Source organism: Rutilus rutilus (genome assembly GCF_951802725.1).
Source record: "Rutilus rutilus genome assembly, chromosome: 2".
Lineage (NCBI taxonomy): Eukaryota > Metazoa > Chordata > Actinopteri > Cypriniformes > Leuciscidae > Rutilus > Rutilus rutilus.
Window position 1 is genome coordinate 40601451 of NC_140210.1, and position 24139 is coordinate 40625589.

The window sequence follows — 24139 nt, forward strand, 5'->3', positions numbered from 1 at the left end:
GACCATTTCATTCACAATAACCGCCTTAGGTGTGAGTGATCTAATGTTTAGAAGACCTAGCTTTATAAATTGTTTTTGTACACTAATATTGAGATTTTCTGGTTTAATCACAATTAGATTTTTCCTAGATTCTACAGTAGATTTAATGTTTGACCTCACTAAACGAGGAATAGACACAGTTTCAATAATGTTCTACATTGGTACTTATATCAATTAAGTTTGGACAGCAAAGAGTGTGATTTGGACTTTGACTTACTAGTCATATGGTGTGTAGCGTCTTGGAGATGTGTATATATATATATATATATATATATATATATATATATATATATATATATATATATATATATATATATATATATACACACACACACACTGTACACAGTACATCGTAGGCGTGTGTTTTCTAATAAATGGTTTATGATTTTGGGTACATTAACCATACTGAAATTAATCCCGTTAATCCCGTTATGGATCGTATGTTAAAAACATACATGTTATGGATCGTATTTATGAACATTAATTGACTCAGTAAAATTAACTATCTCTTCGGTTTCATTTCATTAAGTTAATATTTACCGAACATTGCTGCAATATAGTCGTTGTTGTAAATGTATTCTACGTTATGGGAGCAGTCCATTTCCCTCCAAAATTAAACACAAAAACGTATTAATGCTGTGTTTCTGTTACTCCTCAGAGAAAACAAATGCTATTATTATAAGTTATATTAAATATAATAATATATATATATATATATATATATATATATATATATATATATAAGTAGGCATATTTAATGTAAGCGTCAACATAATCAATGTACATTATGCGTCAATATTTACCGATAATTGCTGCAAATAAAGCTGCTGCTGTCTGTCCCGCTTAAAATCATTCAAACTGGTTGACACTGACAGCGCGGCTCTGTTTGAAACTAGGCTACATAAACCACGTGACTGCGTGGCGGCGAGATCAAAGAGTATAACGGCTCTGCTCTCAGCCAATGGAAAATACAAAGACACGCAAGACGCAACCCATGCTGCAGCTCCAAGAACACAGTCAGGAAGATAATGTGTTTGATTAGCAGCAGATAAGAAGTATTGATCTGGAGGAACTATGCGTCTGTTTTAGGAGTCAGGTGGATCTGAAATGCGTCTGTTTTAGGAGTCAGGTGGATCTGAAAAGCGTCTGTTTTAGGAGTCAGTGGATAACCGAGCGAGTCATGGACGCTTCCCCGGGTCTCCTGTGGCATGTGTTCTCGCCTGCAAACCTTGTGGGTTTCACTCTCACTGCGTTCGTGCTTGTTTTCTATGTACTGCAACAGTACCAGAATCATCACAGATACGCGAACATCCCTCCAGGTCCAAAGCCATGGCCCATCGTGGGCAACTTCGGGGGCTTCTTAGTGCCTTCGTTTATTTTAAAACGATTTGCAAAGAATCGTGAAGAGTTTGCAAATACGGTCTCAAATCCGCTGTCACCTCATGCTGGACTTGCCGAGATGTCCAAACTGTATGGAAACATATTCAGCATTTTTGTTGGGCCTCAGCTCATGGTCGTGCTGACGGGATATGACGCTGTCCGGGACGCGATGTTAAACTACACGGAGGTGTTCTCTGACAGACCACATATACCGCTCGTTACTATTATCACCAAGAGGAAAGGTAAGTAGTTAACCTGATTGCTGCATCCCATGATAATAGATCAGTAGATTAGAGCAGAGCACAATTAGAGTAGAATAGAATAGAATTATATGAATAGGACATTTTTTTTTAGATTATTTCAGAATCGAACAGAACAAAAAAAACAGTGCAGAATAGAATAGACCAGAGTATGACAGACTGAAGCAGAATAGAATATGATCATTTACACTACAGTGTTCGTACGGGTGCTTGAAATCCTTGAATTTTGATGTTGTGTTTTCAAGGTTTGAAAAGTGCTTACATTTTGGATAAAATGCTTGAAATTGTAACTGTATTTCTTTCACAACAAATACCTATCTGACTGAATAGTTCGTTTATTAAATGGGGAAATAAAATGTAGCCTTTCAGATACACAGCGATTTGCGCTACGCTCCCAGACAGCAACATAGTGTCAGCCCAGGACAGGTGTTGTGCCAAGGTACTTACTTACCTCTGAAAGGAAATGTATCCCCGGTCGCGGGAGCGCGCACGCATTTAGCAGTAAAGGCGGGCCAATGGTTTGACCAAGGTAAATTAAACGGATACACGTGATACGTAAAACAAATGTATGGTTTGTTGGCGCAGGACACATAAATATAAGCTATATAAAATCCTCCATACTCGTGTAATATAGCCTATGTATACTCAGGTGAAAAATATGTATTTGTATTAAAATTATAGGCCTACTTGAAATTCAAATAGGCCTAGTATGTTTTTAATAGGCCTACATTAGTATTTCCCAGCATGCTTATTTGAAGTGCATCAAAAATATATAGCATTGTATTTCAATATATTTCTAAAAGTAACACAATTTAATATAGCCTATTAAAATATATTGCCAATAGCTTATAATTGATCTTAAGGAATATCTTGAAATACAGTTGTTATTATTAAGTTGTTTCAAAATAACTCATTTAAAACACATTTAGTATAGTAAAATTTAAGTATATTATTACATTTATGGCTGGGTGAAAATACACTTAACTTTTGCTAGGAAAGAAGAAACTTCTTGACAGCTTTATTGTAATTTCCGCATATATACACAGGGGAACGAAATATCGTTTCACTTGGACCACAGTGCCGCAAAGAAGAATATTTAGAATGTTGTCACATACAAGAAATTTGTCTTAGTTACAGGTGCTTCTAATGAAGAACGAAAGTAGGCTACAGACAAAGTGCAGACATAGCCTACATGATAGTGCAAGCATACATAGGAATTACACAATAATAATAATAAAAAGAAATATAACACAATTACAATATTAAAAATAAAACAAAATTTAAATAATGCAAGATAGTAAGTACAGTAATAGAAATATTTTGGCAGGTCGAAAATACGGTCTGAAAAAATCTGTATCCCACAATAACTTTTGTCAGGAAACAAGAAACTTGTCCATATTCACTGCTGTCAGGGACGTGCACAGACATTTTGAGGGGCAGGGGTTCAAGTGAAATAAAGGGCACTTCACATAATTACGTTTTATTTTTTTAAACAAAAAAAGTATATAGGCTATATTAATTAATATAAAAAATTAATTAAAAAAGTTAATTAACTTTATCTTCCTCAAACTCACGCAATTGTTTCATTTTCAAAAGATGTCTACAAAATAATCAGTTCACAAAGAAACCATGGTCTCCTTAGTATTCACTAGGTTTATAGAGCAGCAAAGGAAACCATTCCACAATGTGCATGTTTTGAAAACATTTTCTATGCTACTAGTTTCAAGTATATATTTAGAATAACCTAAACAACTGCATCAAGCAGAGGGGCGTGTTTTACTAATAATTTGTTTATTTTATACCACCGCATCACGTAACTAACTAAAAAACTACTTATTTTTGAAACAGACACTTGAATTTACATCAGCGTAATAAAAACGACAGCAAATGAAAGAACCACCTTTGGAATAAAAATATTTGAAGTGTAATTTAATTGTTTAGTTGGTCTCACGTCCCGTTGAATAACACGGGGAGGCGGGGCTTATGACCTATACTAGGACCAGTCACCGGGGGGCGATCGAGACGTTTTGGCTTCACTTTTCAGGGCTTGAGCGGCACGCTTGTCCACAAAATGAAAGAGAATGGCTTTTCTGCAACTCCTCCGACTTTGCTTTAAAAAATGTAAGGGGCTTTTGACTTAATTTTTTTTGTCACACATTCATTTCAGTACATTTAATTGAGCTAATAAGGTAGGCCTATTATGTTGAATAGCCTACAAACATACAAAAAATGTCCAGAGAAAAATTGGAAATGTAGGCCTATAATAAATAAAAGAATCTATATATTGATCAAAATGAGGGAAATATATGAAATATTACTATCATTGGGGTGAAATAAAAACATTTTTTGTCAGTGTTGTTTACCTGACTCATGTGGAAGGGAAGGCAGAACGTACTCGTTTACCGACCGCTTCTTCCAGTGGCGGGAGCTTCACATATCCTTTTTCCTCAGCGCCGTCAACAGATAAAGCGTTAATTTTACGTACACACCGCCGCCGACTTGAGCTGCAAGAAGCTCTAGCCGCCCTGTCAAGGACGCTTGTCAAAAAGTACGGGGAAGCTTGACGCGTTGGCCGCTCTGAATAGTGAGTGCGCGCGCGCGTCCAGGGCTCTCTCTCTCTCTCTCTCTCTCTCTCTGTTCAATGGCAGAAGAGCGCGGGCGCGCTGAAGGGGGAAGGAGGGAGAGAGATAGATAGAGAGGGAGCGCTTCAGAACTCCTGACCTGATATTTAGATATACTATTCTTCAATAAATATATTTGTTTGACAGGGAAGCTGTGCACAAACAGGAATATATATTATTTTACAAAAAAAAAAAAAAAAGCACCCCAGAAAAAAGGGCACTTTCTCTCCAGGAATAAAAAGGGCAGGTGCTCAAGCCCCCTTTGATGTCTATGTGTGCACGTGCCTGACTGCTGTTATTAGACATGATGTACAGTAGCCTATTCACACAATAAAACACTTGATGATAGGCCATCATCTGTAGATTTTGGAGGGGGAGGGGGAGGGGGAGGGGGGGCTTGGGCGGGTTAAGTAGGCTATTTTGGCAGGATGAAAATACGGTCTTAAAAAATCTGTATCCCACTATAACTTTTGTCAGAAATCAAAAAACTTGTCCATATTCACTGCTGTTATTAGACAGCTCCCGCGACCGGGGATACATTTCCTTTCAGGGGTAACCTTGGCACGACACCTGTCCACATCCTGGTACGTGTGGAATCCACGTGTACCAGATGTGGGCCGGATCTGAGCCGACACCATGTTGCTGTCTGGGCTGTCCAGAGCAAAAGTAGGCGGAGTTTTCATTTTGATTTCCGCGCTTTTTTGGATGCCCCGTTTTTATTGGCCGCGCGGGTAATCGTCACAGAGCGCAGCAATATTCGGCAAAAGTTGAACTATTTTTAACTTTGAACGCTTTGGTCCACGCAGCAACAAAACGTCTTCGCGTTTTGAAATAAATGGGTGTCATAGCACAGCGGTGATAATGTGTTAGTATTGCATGTCCGTTATGGCACGTTCATTTGTGGAATATGAATATGAATATTGTGGAACAGCACAGTAACTGTAACGTTAACTACCCGAAAATTAAAACCTGCAAACGTTAGTCCAGTGCATAACAACAATCGTTGATTGCTTAACAGAAATCGTGTCAGATGGAGTGTCATACAAGTAGCCTACTGTAAGCTTGAGGCTGGCCTTATGCAATATTTACACTGCTCTATTCCAGTTTATAAATGTATATGCAATGAAATACATTTTTTTATTTCAATTAATATAGGCTATTTATTAGGCAGGTGCCTGTGCACTGTCAGAGTCTTCTGGGTTAAAATGGAATTACAGGTTGTTGTTGCACTGTCTCAAACCTTGTCTATATCAAGAATGTGTCCCAAAACAAAGGCCTGTAAAATATTTATTTTCAAATCCTATGTCTTTATATTTTCAGCCCTTGAAATCACATTATCTGGGAAGCAATATTTGGACATTAATATAATGAAAAGCATTATTAATAGACATCATCTAGTCTACTTAGACTGTGATACATTTTGAAAAATAAAACTTGTGATTTGAAGGATCTGATCCTTCTGCTATTACAAAACACAATTTTGGCTGTTTATAGCATTATCTCTTTTAATGTGATAAAAACACGAAATAATAATTTTGACATTTTTACATATTGGTATGTAATTTACAGTGGTGTAAGGTGCTGGAAAAAGCTTTAAAATGGACCTTGAAAGTGCTTGAAAAGTGCGTGAATTTGACCTTGGAAAAGGTGTACGAACCCTGCATTTAGAATGAACAGAACAGCAGAAGAGATACAGAGTGTGGTAGACTATAACAGAGTGTGGTAGACTATAACAGAGTGTGGTAGACTATAACAGAGTGTGGTAGACTACAGCATTATCTGATTTAGAATCAAACAGAAAAGAACAGTAGAAATGACAGACAGAATAGAAAATAACAGATTAAAACAGGGCAAAATAGAATAGAATAGAACAGTATAATAGACTAGAGCAGAATATAATCATTTAGAACTGAACAGAATAGAGCAGTAGAAGAGATTGACAAATAATAGAATAGAACAGAATAAAATAAAATGGAGCAGAATTGAACAGAAGAGAATAGAATGGTATTAGACTGACACCAGAAAGAATAGAACAGAATAAAAAATGGTAGAATAGAATAGATCAGTAGAGTAGATTGGAGCAGAATAGGACATAATTATATAATTCAATGTACTTTGGTCACCCTATTGGAGATTTTTTACAAATAGTTCCTAAAAAAACAGCGTTTCGATATGAAAAAGCAAAGCTTTGTATGTTTGAAGTGGATGTCGTTCGCAGGGATTGTGTTTGCACCCTATGGCCCGCTGTGGCGGACGAACCGTAAGTTCTGTCACAGTTCTCTGCGCAGCTTTGGCTTCGGGAAGCTGAGTCTGGAGCCGTGCATCAGCGAAGGCCTGACCATGATCAAAACAGAACTGCGGGACCTCATCGAGAATGCAGGGCCGTCAGGAATCGACCTCACTCCTCTCATCAGCAATGCAGTCTCCAACGTCATCTCCTCCCTGAGTGTGGGCCAGCGTTTCCATCACCAGGACCAGGAGTTCCGCACCATGCTGGATCTCATGTCTCACGGGCTGAAGATCAGCGTCGACACCTCCATTCTGCTGATCAACGTGTTCCCCTGGCTCTACTACCTGCCCTGGGGCGTTTTCAAGGAGCTGCGGCGCGCCGAGGTGTTGGCCACCTTCCTGAAGAAAATCATAGCGAGGCACAGGGCCACGCTGGATCCGGACAATCCCAGGGATTTCATAGATATGTATCTGGTGGAGATGCTGGCGAAGCAAAGGGAAGAGAGTTCAGAAGAGTGCTTGTTCTCAGAAGACGATCTCTTCCACATCATTGCAGACCTCTTCATCGCAGGCACTGATACCACCACCAGTAGCGTTCTGTGGAGTATTCTCTATATGGCCTTGTATCCTGATGTGCAAGGTAAAGGTGATGTCATTCACAAACATCTGAAGGTTTGGCTGATAATGTACGAGCTCTTTGTCTGGTGACCCCTCAGAGAGAGTTCAGCAGGAGATTGATGGCGTGGTGGGATCCGAGAGAGCCCCGTCTCTGACCGATAAGGGCAGTTTGCCGTACACAGAAGCCACCATTATGGAGGTGCAGAGGATGACTGCAGTGGTTCCTCTGTCAATACCCCACATGGCCTCCGAAACCACTGGTGAGTTTTGGTCTTTGGCAGAAAAATACAGAAAGTGAGGCAAAAAAAGTGAGTGCCTTGATTATATTTCAACCTGAAACCAAAAAGAAAGAAATAAGAAATTAGATCCTACGTTAAGAAAATTAAGCAGATTTTTAGCGGCAGAAAAATACAATTATAAACATCATTACCATATTGCAAAAACAATAGTTAGTGATACATTACTCATGTGGAACTTGATATTGCTATTATTATTATTCATTTTTTATTTACATTTTTTCATTTACATAGACTCAAAAGTTATATATATATATATACACTCACCTAAAGGATTATTAGGAACACCTGTTCAATTTCTCATTAATGCAATTATCTAATCAACCAATCACATGGCAGTTGCTTCAATGCATTTAGGGGTGTGGTCCTGGTCAAGACAATCTCCTGAACTCCAAACTGAATGTCAGAATGGCAAAGAAAGGTGATTTAAGCAATTTTGAGCGTGGCATGGTTGTTGGTGCCAGACGGGCCGGTCTGAGTATTTCACAATCTGCTCAGTTACTGGGATTTTATAGAACCATTTCTAGGGTTTACAAAGATTGGTGTGAAAAGGGAAAAACATCCAGTATGCGGCAGTCCTGTGGGCGAAAATGCCTTGGTGATGCTAGAGGTCAGAGGAGAATGGGCCGACTGATTCAAGCTGATAGAAGAGCAACTTTGACTGAAATAACCACTCGTTACAACCGAGGTATGCAGCAAAGCATTTGTGAAGCCACAACACGCACAACCTTGAGGCGGATGGGCTACAACAGCAGAAGACCCCACCGGGTACCACTCATCTCCACTACAAATAGGAAAAAGAGGCTACAATTTGCACGAGCTCACCAAAATTGGACAGTTGAAGACTGGAAAAATGTTGCCTGGTCTGATGAGTCTCGATTTCTGTTGAGACATTCAGATGGTAGAGTCAGAATTTGGCGTAAACAGAATGAGAACATGGATCCATCATGCCTTGTTACCACTGTGCAGGCTGGTGGTGGTGGTGTAATGGTGTGGGGGGTGTTTTCTTGGCACACTTTAGGCCCCTTAGTGCCAATTGGGCATCGTTTAAATGCCACGTCCTACCTGAGCATTGTTTCTGACCATGTCCATCCCTTTATGACCACCATGTACCCATCCTCTGATGGCTACTTCCAGCAGGATAATGCACCATGTCACAAAGCTCGAATCATTTCAAATTGGTTTCTTGAACATGACAATGAGTTCACTGTAATAAAATGGACCCCACAGTCACCAGATCTCAACCCAATAGAGCATCTTTGGGATGTGGTGGAACGGGAGCTTCGTGCCCTGGATGTGCATCCCACAAATCTCCATCAACTGCAAGATGCTATCCTATCAATATGGGCCAACATTTCTAAAGAATGCTTTCAGCACCTTGTTGAATCAATGCCACGTAGAATTAAGGCAGTTCTGAAGGCGAAAGGGGGTCAAACACAGTATTAGTATGGTGTTCCTAATAATCCTTTAGGTGAGTGTATATATATATATATATATATATATATATATAGTGTATAAATAAAATGTATGTATTTCTTTATTTTTTTAACTCACCACACACACACACACACACATACAGTATATATATATATTTAATTTATCATTTGATTTGAGGTGAAATGTGACCTGGTTATGATCATGATTCTATATATTCAATATTTTATATACAGTGCCCAGCTGAAAGTATTTGGACTTTTGTTTTTCTGTGTTGTTTTTTTGTATATGTTTTTCTAAAGTAAATTATTAATGAATAAACTAAACCAGGTCCACTAGAACTCTGCCATAATCCACAAGGGTGATAATAGTCAACCTTAACCTTTAAAATCTGTATTTTTTTATATCAAATCCAAAGGTTGTACAAATATTATCACTGTACAAATACTTTTAGAAGACACATAAAAAGTTAAAAGCTAAATTTGTCTCTTCCCAGAGTTCCGAGGGTACACTATTCCTAAAGGAACAGTTATCATCCCAAACCTCTGGTCAGTACACAGGGATCCTACTGTGTGGGAAAATCCTGATGACTTCAATCCAGCCCGATTTCTGGATGAACAGGGCAAGCTTCTCAGGAAAGATTGTTTTATTCCATTTGGAATAGGTATGTTTTTGAATGACAAAATGTTACATATATTACCTTTATATATTACCTGTTATAGGTTATATTAACCTGTATGGGATTGCACTGTATGGGATTTGTGCTCCTGTCTGCCTCGCTGCCTGCTGTGAGTTTGTTTGCTTTGGTGCTGTAAGCTCCGTATATCCTCGTATTTCTCTCTGATTTGAACCATCATTTACTATAATTTCTAGTTGTTTATACTACTAAATACAGCTTACCCAACATCTCAGATTAACCTAACATCACTAGCTTCCGTTATTATTAGCACAGCACGAATAGAAATTGGCTAGCCTGTTAACGCGCCACCTGTGCGCTCAGCAGAGGTGGGACAAAGTCATTGTTATGCAAGTCACAAGTAAGTCTCAAGTCTTTGCCCTCGAGTCCCGAGTCAAGTCGAGTCAAAGATGAGGCAAGTCCCGAGTCGAGTCAAAAGTCAAAGCCAACAAGTCTCAAGTCGAGTCCAAAGTCCCACCATTTTAGTTTCGAGTCATTTCAAGTCCTCTTACCACAGAAATAAAATCTATACAAATCATGACCGTCTGTAAGATTTGTATTTATATAAACCTCTTTTTATACTTTGATTTAAATTATAATCAAATACAGTAAAAAACAGAAAATTTAATTTTCACAAAAAATGCTTGTATTTCAACAGAATATTGCACTAGAACAATGCACAGCATGCAGCTTCAGTCCTGTATTGTATTAACCTCATATTGCAAAACAGTTTAACTTTCAAATAGACATGGGTCGTTTTAGCCTAAACCTTTTTAAACATGTCATCAATAAAATCCTCACTCCTCAAAATTATCACTTCTGAAAAACTGGACCAACCTGATAATATAATTGGAATGCGTGTTGCAGTGCGTATGCGGTGCAAGACCAGCACGAGCAATAGTGCTTTCACATATGCTGCGTTTGCAGTGCGTGATCCGCGGCTGTACCACAAATACATACTCACTATTTGTATTTCAAATCCAGAAGTTATTAGCATCTTTTATTTTAAAAAAAAATTGTCAGCATTGCGATTCTCTTTGTACTCACGTATACACTCTTTAATAGACGTATTCACGTTTAAATACAATTTAAACAACGTATTATTTAATGCATTACTCTTATATAATTATATATTAAGTTGCTCAAACAAGTGGTAAAATATTTAACCATGTACTTATATTAAAATCGCATAGCCTACATTTTAAATTAAAACTTAAAATTGACAAAAACAGCAGACTCATACTCTTTCTTTTGCATAATTTAAATCTTTATACAATAAATCTCGCATGTCACAAAGAACTTGTTTTTCCACCTCCACGAATGAGACGAGTGTTATGTTGCCTTGTTGAAATATGTATTTTCCCTTGATTTAGGCTACCCCGGTCTTACGTCTCAGCATTGCGATTCTCTTTGTACACATATACACTCTTTAATAGACGTATGCACGTTTAAACACAATTTAAACAACGTAGGCCTATTATTCAATGCATTACTTCTACTTATATTAAGTTCCTAAAGCAAGTGGTCAAATATTTAACCATGTAGGCTACTTATATAAAAAAACAGCCGACTCTCATGCCTTTTATTTTATATTTAAATTAATACAATAAATCTTGCATGTCACAAGGAACATGTTTTTCCACCTCCACGAATGAGACGAGATTTGTTCATTATGTCGCCTTGTTGAGGTAAATTGTAGTTTTCCTTGCTTTACCCTGGTCTTAAAGTGAAAATAGTATTTAATTAAATACATTTATGGTGAGATTACTACATTTTATTTAATTAATCGCATTTATGGTGAAATTACTACATTTTTAGGTCAATCTGTGTTCATGTTGACCACGAAACATGCGCTGTCACTTTAATTCAGCGCGTGCAGCACATGTGCAGCACAGCAGAAATAGACTCGGTGCGGAAACGATCGGCACTGCTGTATACGCACCGCACCTGGAACGGATCGACGGACTGCAACCGCGTGCAGTGTGAAAGCTCTGTTAACATGGGTACGGAAAAAAATACGCACCCGCTGGCGCATACGCACTGCAAACGGAGTATGTGTGAATGTGAAACGGGCGTTAGATGCTGTCGAATCAAAACAACATGGGACCGTGATTGGATGTCGTGCAGGCAGCGCGCGCGCTCTCTGCATGCATACAGGTGGTGCACATTTTTTTCACAGATGCAGATAAACTGAGAGCGGCGCGGCCATGTGGACATTTTTTTCCCCCAGTTTTCATGGGAAGTAGCAAGTCTTCTCGAGTCAAAAGGCGCAAGTCCAAGTGAAGTCACGAGTCATTGATGTTAAAGTCCAAGTCGAGTTGCAAGTCTTTGTACATTTTGTCGAGTCGAGTCTGAAGTCATCAAATTCATGACTCGAGTCTGACTCGAGTCCAAGTCACATGACTCGAGTCCACACCTCTGGCGCTCAGTTATTTATTATTTATTTTCTCTCGCGCGCTCGCGCCTTTGAGTTCATAAAAAGCCCAGGTGAGTAAGAATCAGTCAACAAACACGGTGAGTAATGTCTTGTCCTGTTACTGTCACCTGCACTTCATGTCACATGTTTAGCATAGCCTTCTCTGTTGGCAATATAGGATTTATATGTGATAAATGCAAGGAGACAGTCAGGCTGACGGAGAAGATTTCAGAACTAGAGACACACATCCAAACTTTAATTGAGGATAGTAAGAGTGCTGGAGCTTTAGATACTATTTTGGATGCACCTAGCATAGTGAACTCTTTACATGATTCGGTTCCAGCTGAATTAGTGCCTGTGCAGCCAGGCAAATGGGTGACAGTGAGGGATCGCTCTAGTCGCGGATCAAAAAACCACTCTTCCGTTCCGATTACCATAACAAATCGATTTGCCCCACTCAGTGAAACACCCTCTGAGAATTCTGTTGATTGTGCCCTAGTTATTGGTGATTCAACCACACGGAACATGAAAATAGAGACACCAGCCACCATAGTCACATGTTTACCGGGAGCCAGAACGCCTGACATCAAAGCAAATTTAAAAGTGCTGGCTAATGCTAATCGTAAATTCTCTAAGATCATTATTCACGTCGGCACTAATTATGTTCGACTCCGCCAGTCAGAGATCACCAAAATTAATATTAAAGAGGTGTGTGAACTCGCAAGTACGATGTCAGGCACTGTAATTTGCTCTGGCCCCCTTCCTGTTCGCAGGAGTGATGAAATAGTCAGTAGATTGTGTTCTCTTAATGGTTGGTTGTCGAGGTGGTGTCCGCTTAATAATATAGAATTCATAGACAATTGGAAAAGTTTTTGGGGCAAACCTGACCTGTTGAAAAGAGATGGTATTAATCCGTCCTGGGATGGTGCTGCTCTTCTCTCTAGTAATTTGGCTCATAGTCTTAGAGATAAAAAATATGGAAGTAAAATAATGTCAAATGTTTTTGAAACAAAAAGCCTGTTTAATTGCACTACTTGAAAAAAAAATAGGCATTGCATTAACCATGCTTGCATTTTAATGCATTGTATTTTTAGGGCTTGCATTTTTATGGGCTGAAATTCAACATGGTTGAATATTTAAGCTGTGAATATTTCAATTAAAAACATTTCAAACACATTTTCATTATTAAAAATTCAATAATCCATATTCACCTTTCATATTTCACTTCCAAAATATTCAAACTGTTTAAAAATACAACCTATAATATTCAACAGGCAATTTTCGGTCCATTTTATTTCGCTTTGGAAATTCGCTTCCACAAATTCAGTGGTTGATATTCGACAGTATACCGAGCATACTCTCCATCTGCTGTTAGTCAACCCCACCAGCAGATGGTGCAAAAGCGCGTGTTGTTGACGAAGACCAGCAACAGTTAGAACAAGCCATTCATTCATAAAATGAAAATGATTACCCGTGTCAGTATATATGCGGAAAAGATGATAAAGACACAAAAGCTGTGTTTATGTTTCATTCAATAACTTCATTGTTACTTTCCCTGTGTAGCCTACATGTCATCAGCTTTCTCTACCTACATGAACAGGATTATAATCGGTTTCCCTCAATACCTCATACTCAAGGATTCCCCTTCCCTCAGGGCAAAACGCTATGGACTAATACAGTGATATGAAAGACCAAACTCTCTCCTTATTGGGGATGTAGGCTGTAGGCTAGGCTACAGGCTAGATGGACTAAGAATATGAACGTAACGCGCAAAGTTTCATGCGAGCGTTTCGTGATATACTGGCATAAAATCAACACTTGATCAATACTAACACTTTCTTTTCTCTTTTCTCTCTCTCTCTCTCTCTCTCACTCTCTCACTCTCTCTATATATATATAGCCTATATAGTATAGTAGGCTATGCCTACGTGTATTGCATTAGCTTAAACTGGGAAGAGTCATAGTGCTTGCATATTGTTGTCCTCCTATTGTTAGTTTAACTGTAAATCGCTTTAGATAAAAGCGTCTGCTAAATAAATGACTAAATGTAGCCTAAATGTAAAATTGGCTTGACATTGGACATTCGCACATTTAGGGACCGTCTCAAAAGTTGCATACAACATTCACATACACGTTTCTAACTTCAATAGCAAACTTTAATTTATTTGAATAAATTTCAAAATTATGGCTGGCACCACATGAACACTTTACAGTTGGTTTTATGACTGTAAGTCGTTCTATTCAAATGCTGTTGAAGTTAGAAACGTGTATACCAAAGACGTGTACACTTTAGAGACGGTCCCTAAATGTGCGAATGTCCAATGTTAAGCCAACTTTATGCCAATGTATCACTGGGAAACGCTCAGCATTAAATTTTGCTCGTTATTCTGAGTCCATCTGCTTGCCTGCGAGTTTGGTCTTTTAATATCACTGTAATTAGTCCATTAAGCGACGTTAAGCGTTTTATATGTTCAGCAGGGGAATCCAGATGTATTGAGGGAAACCCTAATAGCTTGCATGCAGCACATCACCACAATTTAAAGTTAAGGCAACTAAACAACCAAGAGAAATATACGTCAACCTCAAAAATGTAACATTGGATCTGTATATCTGCATCGGGAAATAACATTATAATCTCGTTCACGGTAGAGAAAGATGCTTGTAGGCTACACAGGGAAAGTAACCGTAAAGACACTGAATTTAACATAAAACCCTGTCATAATAATCACAAATACACTTACATTGCTGTAAATGAGTTTTATGAATGAATGGCTTGCTCTAACTGTTGCTCTGTCTTTGTCAACAACAAGCGCTTTTGCACCATCTGCTGGTGGGGTTGACTAACAGCAGATGAAGAGTATGCTCGGTAATCTATTGCTTTTCCTGCAGTTCCGTTGAATTTACTGTCGAATTTGAACCACTGAATTTGTGGACGCGAATTTGCAAAGCGAAATAAAATGGACCGAAAATTGCCTGTTGAATATTATAGGTTGTATTTTTAAACAGTTTGAATATTTTGGAAGTGAAATATGAAAGGTGAATATGGATTATTGAATTTTTAATAATGAAAGAGTGTTTGAAATGTTTTTAATTGAAATATTCACAGCTAAAATTTTCAACCATGTTGAATTTCAGCCCATAAAAATGCAAGCCCTAAAAATACAATGCATTAAAATGCAAGCATGGTTAATGCAATGCCTATTTTTTTTTCAAGTAGTGCAATTAAACAGGCTTTTTGTTTCAAAAACATTTGACATTATTTTACTTCCATAAAAAAATGACAAATTGAGCACCAGGGCTCGATGGTGTTTTAAGCCCCCAGTGGCTCCTTAGAGGCAGCTAACCCTACCCTCAACCGTAAACCTACACATCCCCTTGCTGCCTGGAAGGCGCCGTTGGGGGCTTAAAACACCAAACACCGGGCACCAGGTCAGGAAGCAGACAGACTGGCTTAACCGACTGTCTGCTAGCGGCCTCGCGTCACCAAGGTCAGATAAATCCCATCACATAGAGCCTCTTTCACCTAGATATCATCATATAGAGACTGTGTCTGTTCCCCCAATTTGGAAATCCAAAAAACGTCCAAACTCTTCTAGGGTTAAAAATGTAATTGATGTTCAACAAATAAAAAACAGATATAATACAGATGAGCACATGCTAAAGCTTGGGTTGCTGAATATTCGATCCATTTCTCCAAAAGTACTCATTGTTAATGATATGATTTCAGATAATAACCTAGATGTGCTGTGTTTGACAGAAACCTGGCTAAAACCAAACGATTACATAACTTTAAATGAGTCCACCCCGCAAGATTACAGTTATAAACATGAACCTCGTCTGAAACGCAAAGGGGGAGGTGTCACTGTAATTTATAGTAATATTTTTAAAACCACTAAGAAATCAAGTTTTAAATATACTTATTTTGAAGTATTGGTGCTTAATGTAAAAATATATAGTGTAAACAATAAATCACGTTTGAGATTTGTGCTGGCTACTGTATACAGGCCACCAGGGCACCATAAAGACTTTATTAAAGAATTTGCAGACTTTCTATCAAAATTAATATTGGCTGCAGATAAAGTACTAATTGTTGGTGATTTTAATATACACCTAGATAATGAAAAAGATGCATTGGGATTGGCATTTAAAGACATTGTAAACTCAATTGGAGTTAGACAACACGTGTCAGGACCTACTCATTGTCGTAATCATACTCTAGATCTAATATTATCAAATGGAAAAGATGTTGATGCCGTTGAAATTCTGCAGCAGAGCGATGACATCTCAGATCATTATCTAGTCTCGTGTAAATTACATTTAGCCAAGGCTGCAAAGCCGACTCCGTGTTATAAATATGTTAGACCTATTACTTCTGCCACTAAAGATTGCTTTATTAATAATCTTCCTAATCAGTTTCATCATCTCAGCATCCCAGATAGCTTAGAGGAACTTGATACTGCAACAGAAACTTTTAACTCTCTCTTTTCCAGCACTTTAGACACAGTTGCTCCTACTTGTGTTTGAACAGACATGTGCACGAAAAAATAAGCCAGTGTCCGTCTCAACTAGTTTCCCCGTAAACGCAGTCAAAATAAAACGGATGCGTGTCATTACCGGTATTAGATACGTGCATTCGTCTTAAAGGGACAGCACCCAATATACCTGCAGCTGTTTGTGTCACCAAAGTTAATCAAACAACAAAAGAGAAAGAGAAAAATCACGTTTTGTCAAAAGATAAACTGTATTAATACTTAATACAGTTAATTTACCTGAAAAACATAAAGTACTGCTTTATTTCTCGTGTATTTGTGTTTTATTGTATTTATATTTGTATTTTGTTTATTAGTTTCTATGCAGATGCAGTAGGCCTACCCTACACAATTACCCCAATCATCCTAGAATTATTAATTCTTTACAAAAAGAGCTATTCAAATCATCAGGTGAAATTGTTTTCAGGAAGTAGCAGTAAAGCAAGAAGCAGAAGTGCAAGATAGTTTTTCTAAATTTCATTTGACTCTATGTGCCTATAGGGGTGGGTTGGGGATGGTGGCAATGTAGTATCTGGATATTTGCCGCGGGACGAGGGCTTCGATTACCTCTCTCTTTTTTGACCATACATGTGTTTGCACCCCTGGGCAGTGCATTGTAGGGTTTCTTGAGGAAAAATTTGATTCATTTATTGTTATAGGAGAGGAAGAATTTTGCAAACTCCTTAATTCATCTAAATCGACAACATGTATGTTAGACCCTATTCCGACTAAGCTACTGAAAGAGATGCTTCCAGAGGTCATAGATCCTCTTCTTAATATCATTAATTCGTCTTTGTCTCTATGATACGTACCAAAAACCTTTAAGCTGGCTATGATTAAACCGTTTGTTAAAAAAACGCAACCTACAGAATTAGTCAATTACAGGCCGATCTCGAATCTGCCTTTTCTGTTAAAGATATTAGAAAAAGCAGTATCCTCACAACTGTGTTCCTTTCTTGAAAGAAATCATATCTGCGATGATTTTCAGTCAGGATTTAGACCGTACCATAGTACCGAGACGGCTCTCGTTAGAGTCACAAATGATTTGCTCTTATCATCCGATCGTGGTTGTATCTCTCTATTGGTGTTACTTGATCTTAGTGCTGCATTGACACCATTGACCACAACATTCTTTTAAATAGACTAGAAAATTATGTTGGCATTAGTGGAATTGCACTAGCATGGTTTAAATCATACTTATCTGACCATTATCAGTTTGTAGCAGTAAATGAAGAGATGTCTTATCGATCACAAGTTCAGTATGGCGTACCACAAGGCTCAGTACTAGGACCGCTGCTGTTCACTCTGTACATGCTACCATTAGGAGATATCATTAGGAAACATGGAATTAGCTTCCACTGTTATGCTGACGATACTCAGCTGTATATTTCTTCAAAACCTAACGAAACTTACCAATTCACAAAATTAACGGAATGCTTAGCTGATGTATAAAAATTAGATGACTAGTAATTTCCTACTTCTAAATTCTGAAAAAACAGAGATTCGAATTATTGGACAAAAAACTCCCACACGTTATAATCTAGAATACTGTCTAACACTTGATGGCTGCTCTGTCAAGTCTTCATCATTGGTTAGGAACCTGGGTGTGCTCTTTGATACCAATCTTTCATTTGAAAGTCACGTGTCTAGTATCTGTAAAACCGCATTTTTCCATCTTAAAAATATATCTAAATTACGCCATATGCTCTCATTGACAAATGCGGAACAATTAGTTAATGCGTTCATGACCTCAAGGCTAGATTATTGTAATGCTCTACTGGGTGGTTGCCCTGCACGCTTAATAAACAAACTAGAGCTAGTTCAAAACGCAGCAGCTTGAGTTCTTACCAGAACCAGGAAGTATGACCATATTAGCCCAGTTCTGTCAACACTGCATTGGCTCCCTATTAAACATTGTATACATTTTTAAATATTGCTGATTACTTACAAAGCACTAAATGGTTTAGCGCCGCAGTACTTGAGCGAGCTCTTAACGCATTATAGTCCTTCACGTCTATTGAGATCTCAAAATTCCGGCCAGTTAATAATACCTCGAATATCAAAATCGACTGCTGGCGGTAGATCCTTTTCCTATTTAGCACCAAAACTTTGGAACAGTCTTCCTAACATTGTCCGGGAAGCAGACACACTCTGTCAGTTCAAAGCTAGATTAAAGACGCATCTCTTTGACCTAGCATACACATAATACATTATAGACTTCTATAATTCAATGTTAGGCTGCATAGATTAGGTCAGCCGGAACCGGGAACACTTCCCATAAATCCTGATGTACTCGTTACATCATGAGAAGAATGGCATCTACGCTAATTTTAGTGTCTTTGTGTATCCTGAGGTTTTCCCGCAGCCTGCCGGATCCAGGCCGTATCCAGATCTGACGAAGGACCTTCGCCTGGACCCGATGACAACGCAGTGCTGAAGTGCCAACTAGTCTCTCCCTATGGAGGATCCCTTTACCACTCTACAGATAAAGCGTTCTCGGAAATCATAATTATAATGAATTACAAAAATTATAATGAAAGACCAGTACTTTGTTTAGGCTTGGTTTGTAGGGAATTACAACCCTGCACACTTACATTCAAACGCACATAACTATAAAACCAATTCTTAGTGCGCATGTGAACGCCACGTTTATCACAGGTTCGCGTTTAAAGTCTGTGTAGAGAGAATGGTGTCGTCTTAGCGGCCCCTAATTAAATAACAAATGATCGTTGCGACAGAAGCGAATCAATCAAAATTAACTTTAGCTGAAAAATAACTGTATTAAAGAACCGCTATAAAGCCAAAACAATCTCTGTTACCTTAAATGATACGCTTATCTCTGTAAAGCTGCTTTGAAACAATCTACGTTGTTAAAAGCGCTATATAAATGAAGACGACTTGACCTTTCATATAGTGTGTAATACAGCTGTTTGTGAATGTAATAGGTCTGCAAAGTTTCAAATATCAAAGTGTAGGATAAATGGAGTTATTGTCTCCCCAAAAGAATCGATTCTGAACTGTATTCAAACCTGTATGTCCCATCCTTAATCTTGTAATTATATTTTCATCCCTCCTATTTCCCCCACTCTTTCTACCTTTTCCGACTTTCTTTTGTATGGCATATAAATGTCTCCCTTTAGTCTCATTATCCCTATACTGTTGCCACTTTTTAATCACTTTCTCTTTCATTACTGATTTTATTTCTCTTGTACTATGTGGTAGTTCAATTTCTACCATTTCGTCATCTACTGCTTGCTTGGCTAATTTATCTGCTTCTTCATTCCCTTTAATCCCACATGGGCTGGAACCAACATAATATGTGCTTCTATCCTACCTTGTTTTAACTCAAAAAGATTTGGAAGGATTTTCATTAACCCTAAACCAAAGCCTCATCCTAATCCTAACCCTATAGTAAGTACATGTAGTTAATTATTACTCAGTACTAATGTATAATTCCACAGTAATACTTACACCTTAAAATAAAGTGTTACCAATAGCCCTTACATGAGATGTAAGGGCTATTGGTCTAAAATTAGCCGACTTACTTGGATCCTTCCCTGGTTTCCTTATTGGCAATACCAGTGCCTTTTTCCAACTTTGTGGTAGTACCCCCATTTCCCAAATTTTAATATAGAACTCTAACATTACGTTCAACGATTCCTCGCTTAACTCCTTAATCATATAATAGCTAATTTAATCTTGACCAGGAGTAGTTTCTCTCATTCTCCTCAGTGCTCGTTTTAGTTCTGTCATTCCAAATGGGACATCCATTGTATTATCTCTTTCTTCTCTTTTTTCCAATAGATGAGGATGTTCTTTTAATATCTCCTCCCTTTTTTTTCTTAAATTCTTCAGTCAGACCAACACAGCTCTGATGATGGTTGCAGTTTAAATACTCTCCTTCCCCTCCAATCACAGCAGGGCATTGATTATTGGATCAGGTGGAAACGATTTCTCCTATGAAGTGAGACAGGGAGAGAGAGAGAGAGAGAGAGAGAGAGAAACAGAGCACAGATTGGGAACACACAAACAAAACCTTACGGCTCTGGGGCCTCATTTATAAAGCTTGCGTACGCACAAAACGGTGCTGAAAACATGCGTACGTCAGTTCCTGCGCAAAAGGTGGGATTTATAAAGAAAAACTTGACGGGAAAATTTGCGCACCTGCACGCAAACTCTGACCCATGCGTACGAACGTTTTGGAGATGGAGCACTTTGGCGACACCGATGGTGAGTTGGAGTTAAATGTATTTTTGGTCACTTTTATACAGAAAATCTAAAGAAAATTAAACATATACAGAAAGATTATACAAATACAATTTCAATCACCAAGCCTGTCACTTGAAGCAAATATCCATTCCTTCTTAAATGTCCGCGGCAGCGAGCGTGTTGAGCCGTTTAGTGAAACTGACGCAAATAACAGTTTAAATAAATAAAATACTTCTGATATAAACATTTAGATTAAATATGCCATTCAAATTAATGGAGTTAAACACTTAAACATGAAATCATTACTTAAGTTACAAAAAAATTTTAAATTCAATCATTAGAAATATTTGTTGTGGATGCGATTGTTTTTGAACACATTTCCTGTGGCGTGCTGCTTTAATGTTTAACCACAGAGATAATTGCTTATCATGATAATACCAGATTGTCTGAGAATATAGTTTCATGCAAATAATGCCCAAGGTCTATCTGTTTCCATTAAAAATATAAATCAATTAAAAATACAATTCGGCAAGTGGAAAAGATTGAGAAAAACTTTCTCTGAAATGTATTTTACACTATTTGATTTATGTAGGCTATTCAAAAACAAGGCAAGGATAGACAACTACTTGATTTGTATTAATGTAATGTTTCTTGTACCGTTTATATCATTTGCATATGATTATTCATCCACGTGATAACGTTTAAGTTATCACGTGGATGAATAATCATATGCAAATGATATGCAGATGAGGATCTGCATAGTAAAACTAGGCGTTGTAAGCTCCATATATGGTTATTTCGGGTGGAGACGCATGTACGCACAATCTTCCGCTGACTGGGATTTATAAAGTGAATTCTGCGCAGGTTCTGGCGTACGCACGGTTTTATAAGTCTGAATATTTTTTTGCGTACGCCATTTTTGGCTTTCGGGCGCACGTACACTTTTAGTAAGGTTCCTACGCACAGTTTTATAAATGAGACCCCTGGACGTAACAACAGCGCTTTTAGACATTTTTGTGATTCACATTTTGACAACGCTATCGTCTGTATGCGAAAAATGCTACGGAAAAAAGTTTCAGTTTTTAGTACATCGTTGTCGTGTAAACGTACCCTAAGTTACCAACTGCTCTTATGATGAGGACTATGTTTAAACAAGTCGTTTCTGTATGCCACAGGTCGCAGGGTGTGCATGGGAAAGCAGCTGGCTAAGATGGAGATGTTTCTGATGTTCACCAGCCTAATGCAGGCCTTCACATTCAGGCTTCCTGAGGGGAAATCTGCTCCCTCCATGCATGGACGCTTCGGCCTGACTCTGGCTCCATGCCCATTTACTGTCTGTGTTAAAGCACGCTGAACAGGCATCATTGGGAAGAAAATTGCACTGGTGGACCGTGTTGACCAGGCTACTAAGGGCTTTGTAGTTGTATGATGAAGCAAAAAAATAAGTACCTTGGCATCTAGCTTGATGATGCTCTCACTTTTAAGCCTCATATAGACAACCTCGTGAAGAAACTCAAACTTAAACTGTCCTTTTTCTTTCTAAATAAATTTAGTTTTTCTTTTAAAGCAAACAAGCAGCTAGTCACTGCAACATTTTTATCTGTCTTAGATTATGGAGACCTGGGGTCTCATTTATAAAGCTTGCGTACGCACAAAATGGGGCTGAAAACATGCGTACGCCAGTTCCTGCGCAAAAGGTGGGATTTATAAAGAAAAACTTGACGGGAAAATTTGCGCACCTGCACGCAAACTCTGACCCATGCGTACGAACGTTTTGGAGATGGAGCACTTTGGCGACACCGATGGTGAGCTGGAGTTAAATGTATTTTTGGTCACTTTTATACAGAAAATCTAAAGAAAATTAAACATATACAGAAAGATTATACAAATACAATTTCAATCACCAAGCCTGTCACTTGAAGCAAATATCCATTCCTTCTTAAATGTCCGCGGCAGCGAGCGTGTTGAGCCGTTTAGTGAAACTGACGCAAATAACAGTTTAAAATAAATAAAATACTTCTGATATAAACATTTATATTAAATATGCCATTCAAATTAATGGAGTTAAACACTTAAACATGAAATCATTACTGAAGTTACAACATTTTTTTAAATTCAATCATTAGAAATATTTGTTGTGGATGCGATTGTTTTTGAACACTTTTCCTGTGGCGTGCTGCTTTAATGTTTAACCACAGAGATAATTGCTTATCATGATAATACCAGATTGTCTGAGAAAATAGAAAAAGGCCTATCTGTTTCCATTAAAAATATAAATCAATTAAAAATACAATTCGGCAAGTGGAAAAGATTGAGAAAAACTTTCTCTGAAATGTATTTTACACTATTTGATTTATGTAGGCTATTCAAAAACAAGGCAAGGATAGACAACTACTTGATTTGTATTAATGTAATGTTTCTTGTACCGTTTATATCATTTGCATATGATTATTCATCCACGTGAATGACGTGATAACGTTTAAGTTATGAATTGATGAGTTGGATGAATAATCATATGCAAATGATATGTAGATGAGGATCTGCATAGTAAAACTAGGCGTTGTAAGCTCCATATATGGTTATTTCGGGTGGAGACGCATGTACGCACAATCTTCCGCTGACTGGGATTTATAAAGTGAATTCTGCGCAGGTTCTGGCGTACGCACGGTTTTATAAGTCTGAATATTTTTTTGCGTACGCCATTTTTGGCTTTCGGGCGCACGTACACTTTTAGTAAGGTTCCTACGCACAGTTTTATAAATGAGGCCCCTGGTGTATAGGACCGCTTCAGCACAATGTCTGAATAAGATTGATACTGTTTATCATGCGTCTCTGAGATTTATTACGAATTGTAAAAACTTGACCCATCATTGTGAATTATATTCCAGAGTGGGATGGCCATCGTTGTCTAATAGGAGATCAGGGCACTGGCATATTTTTATCTATAAGGCCATGCTTGGTCTGTTGCCATCCTACATCTGTAGTTTAATAACATGGAGAAGTGTTGGTTCTTATTCATTGCGATCAAATGATCACTTGCTGCTCTTTGTTCCATTTGCCCGTACAGAACTGGGAAAAAGGGCTTTTGTTTACTCCGCTCCTTCTGCATGGAACTTTTTGCAAAAAGACTGAACTTTGAAAGACTGAAAATTATCTGAACTTATTTCCTTAAATGCTTTTAAGTCCAGATTGAGAGAACCTGAAATGACTTATTTAAATTGTAAATGTTTTTAATTATTTGTATTGTATAAATTTTATAAATGTAATTGACTGTGTTTTTTGCTGCCTCTTGGCCAGGACTCCCTTGAAAAAGAGTTTTTTAACCTCAATGGGACTTTCCTGGTTAAATAAAGGTAAAAAAAAAAAAAAAACACATACTGATTGATTGGAAATGATGCACAATAAAATATTCTGCTGAAAAGCAACATTTTC

General features: G+C 38.0%; 1 protein-coding gene across 1 annotated transcript; it reads left to right on the forward strand.

Annotated features, from left to right (window-relative positions):
• The first annotated feature begins 1070 nt into the window (after positions 1-1070).
• On the forward strand, positions 1071-22205 carry LOC311286154 (cytochrome P450 2U1-like). Its single transcript, XM_084402225.1, has 5 exons — positions 1071-1661; positions 6519-7169; positions 7246-7407; positions 9374-9541; positions 21883-22205. Exons 1-5 carry the CDS (start codon positions 1220-1222, stop codon positions 22059-22061), a joined length of 1602 nt encoding a protein of 533 aa, XP_084258351.1. The 5' UTR covers positions 1071-1219; the 3' UTR covers positions 22062-22205.
• Positions 22206-24139: the final 1934 nt, after the last annotated feature.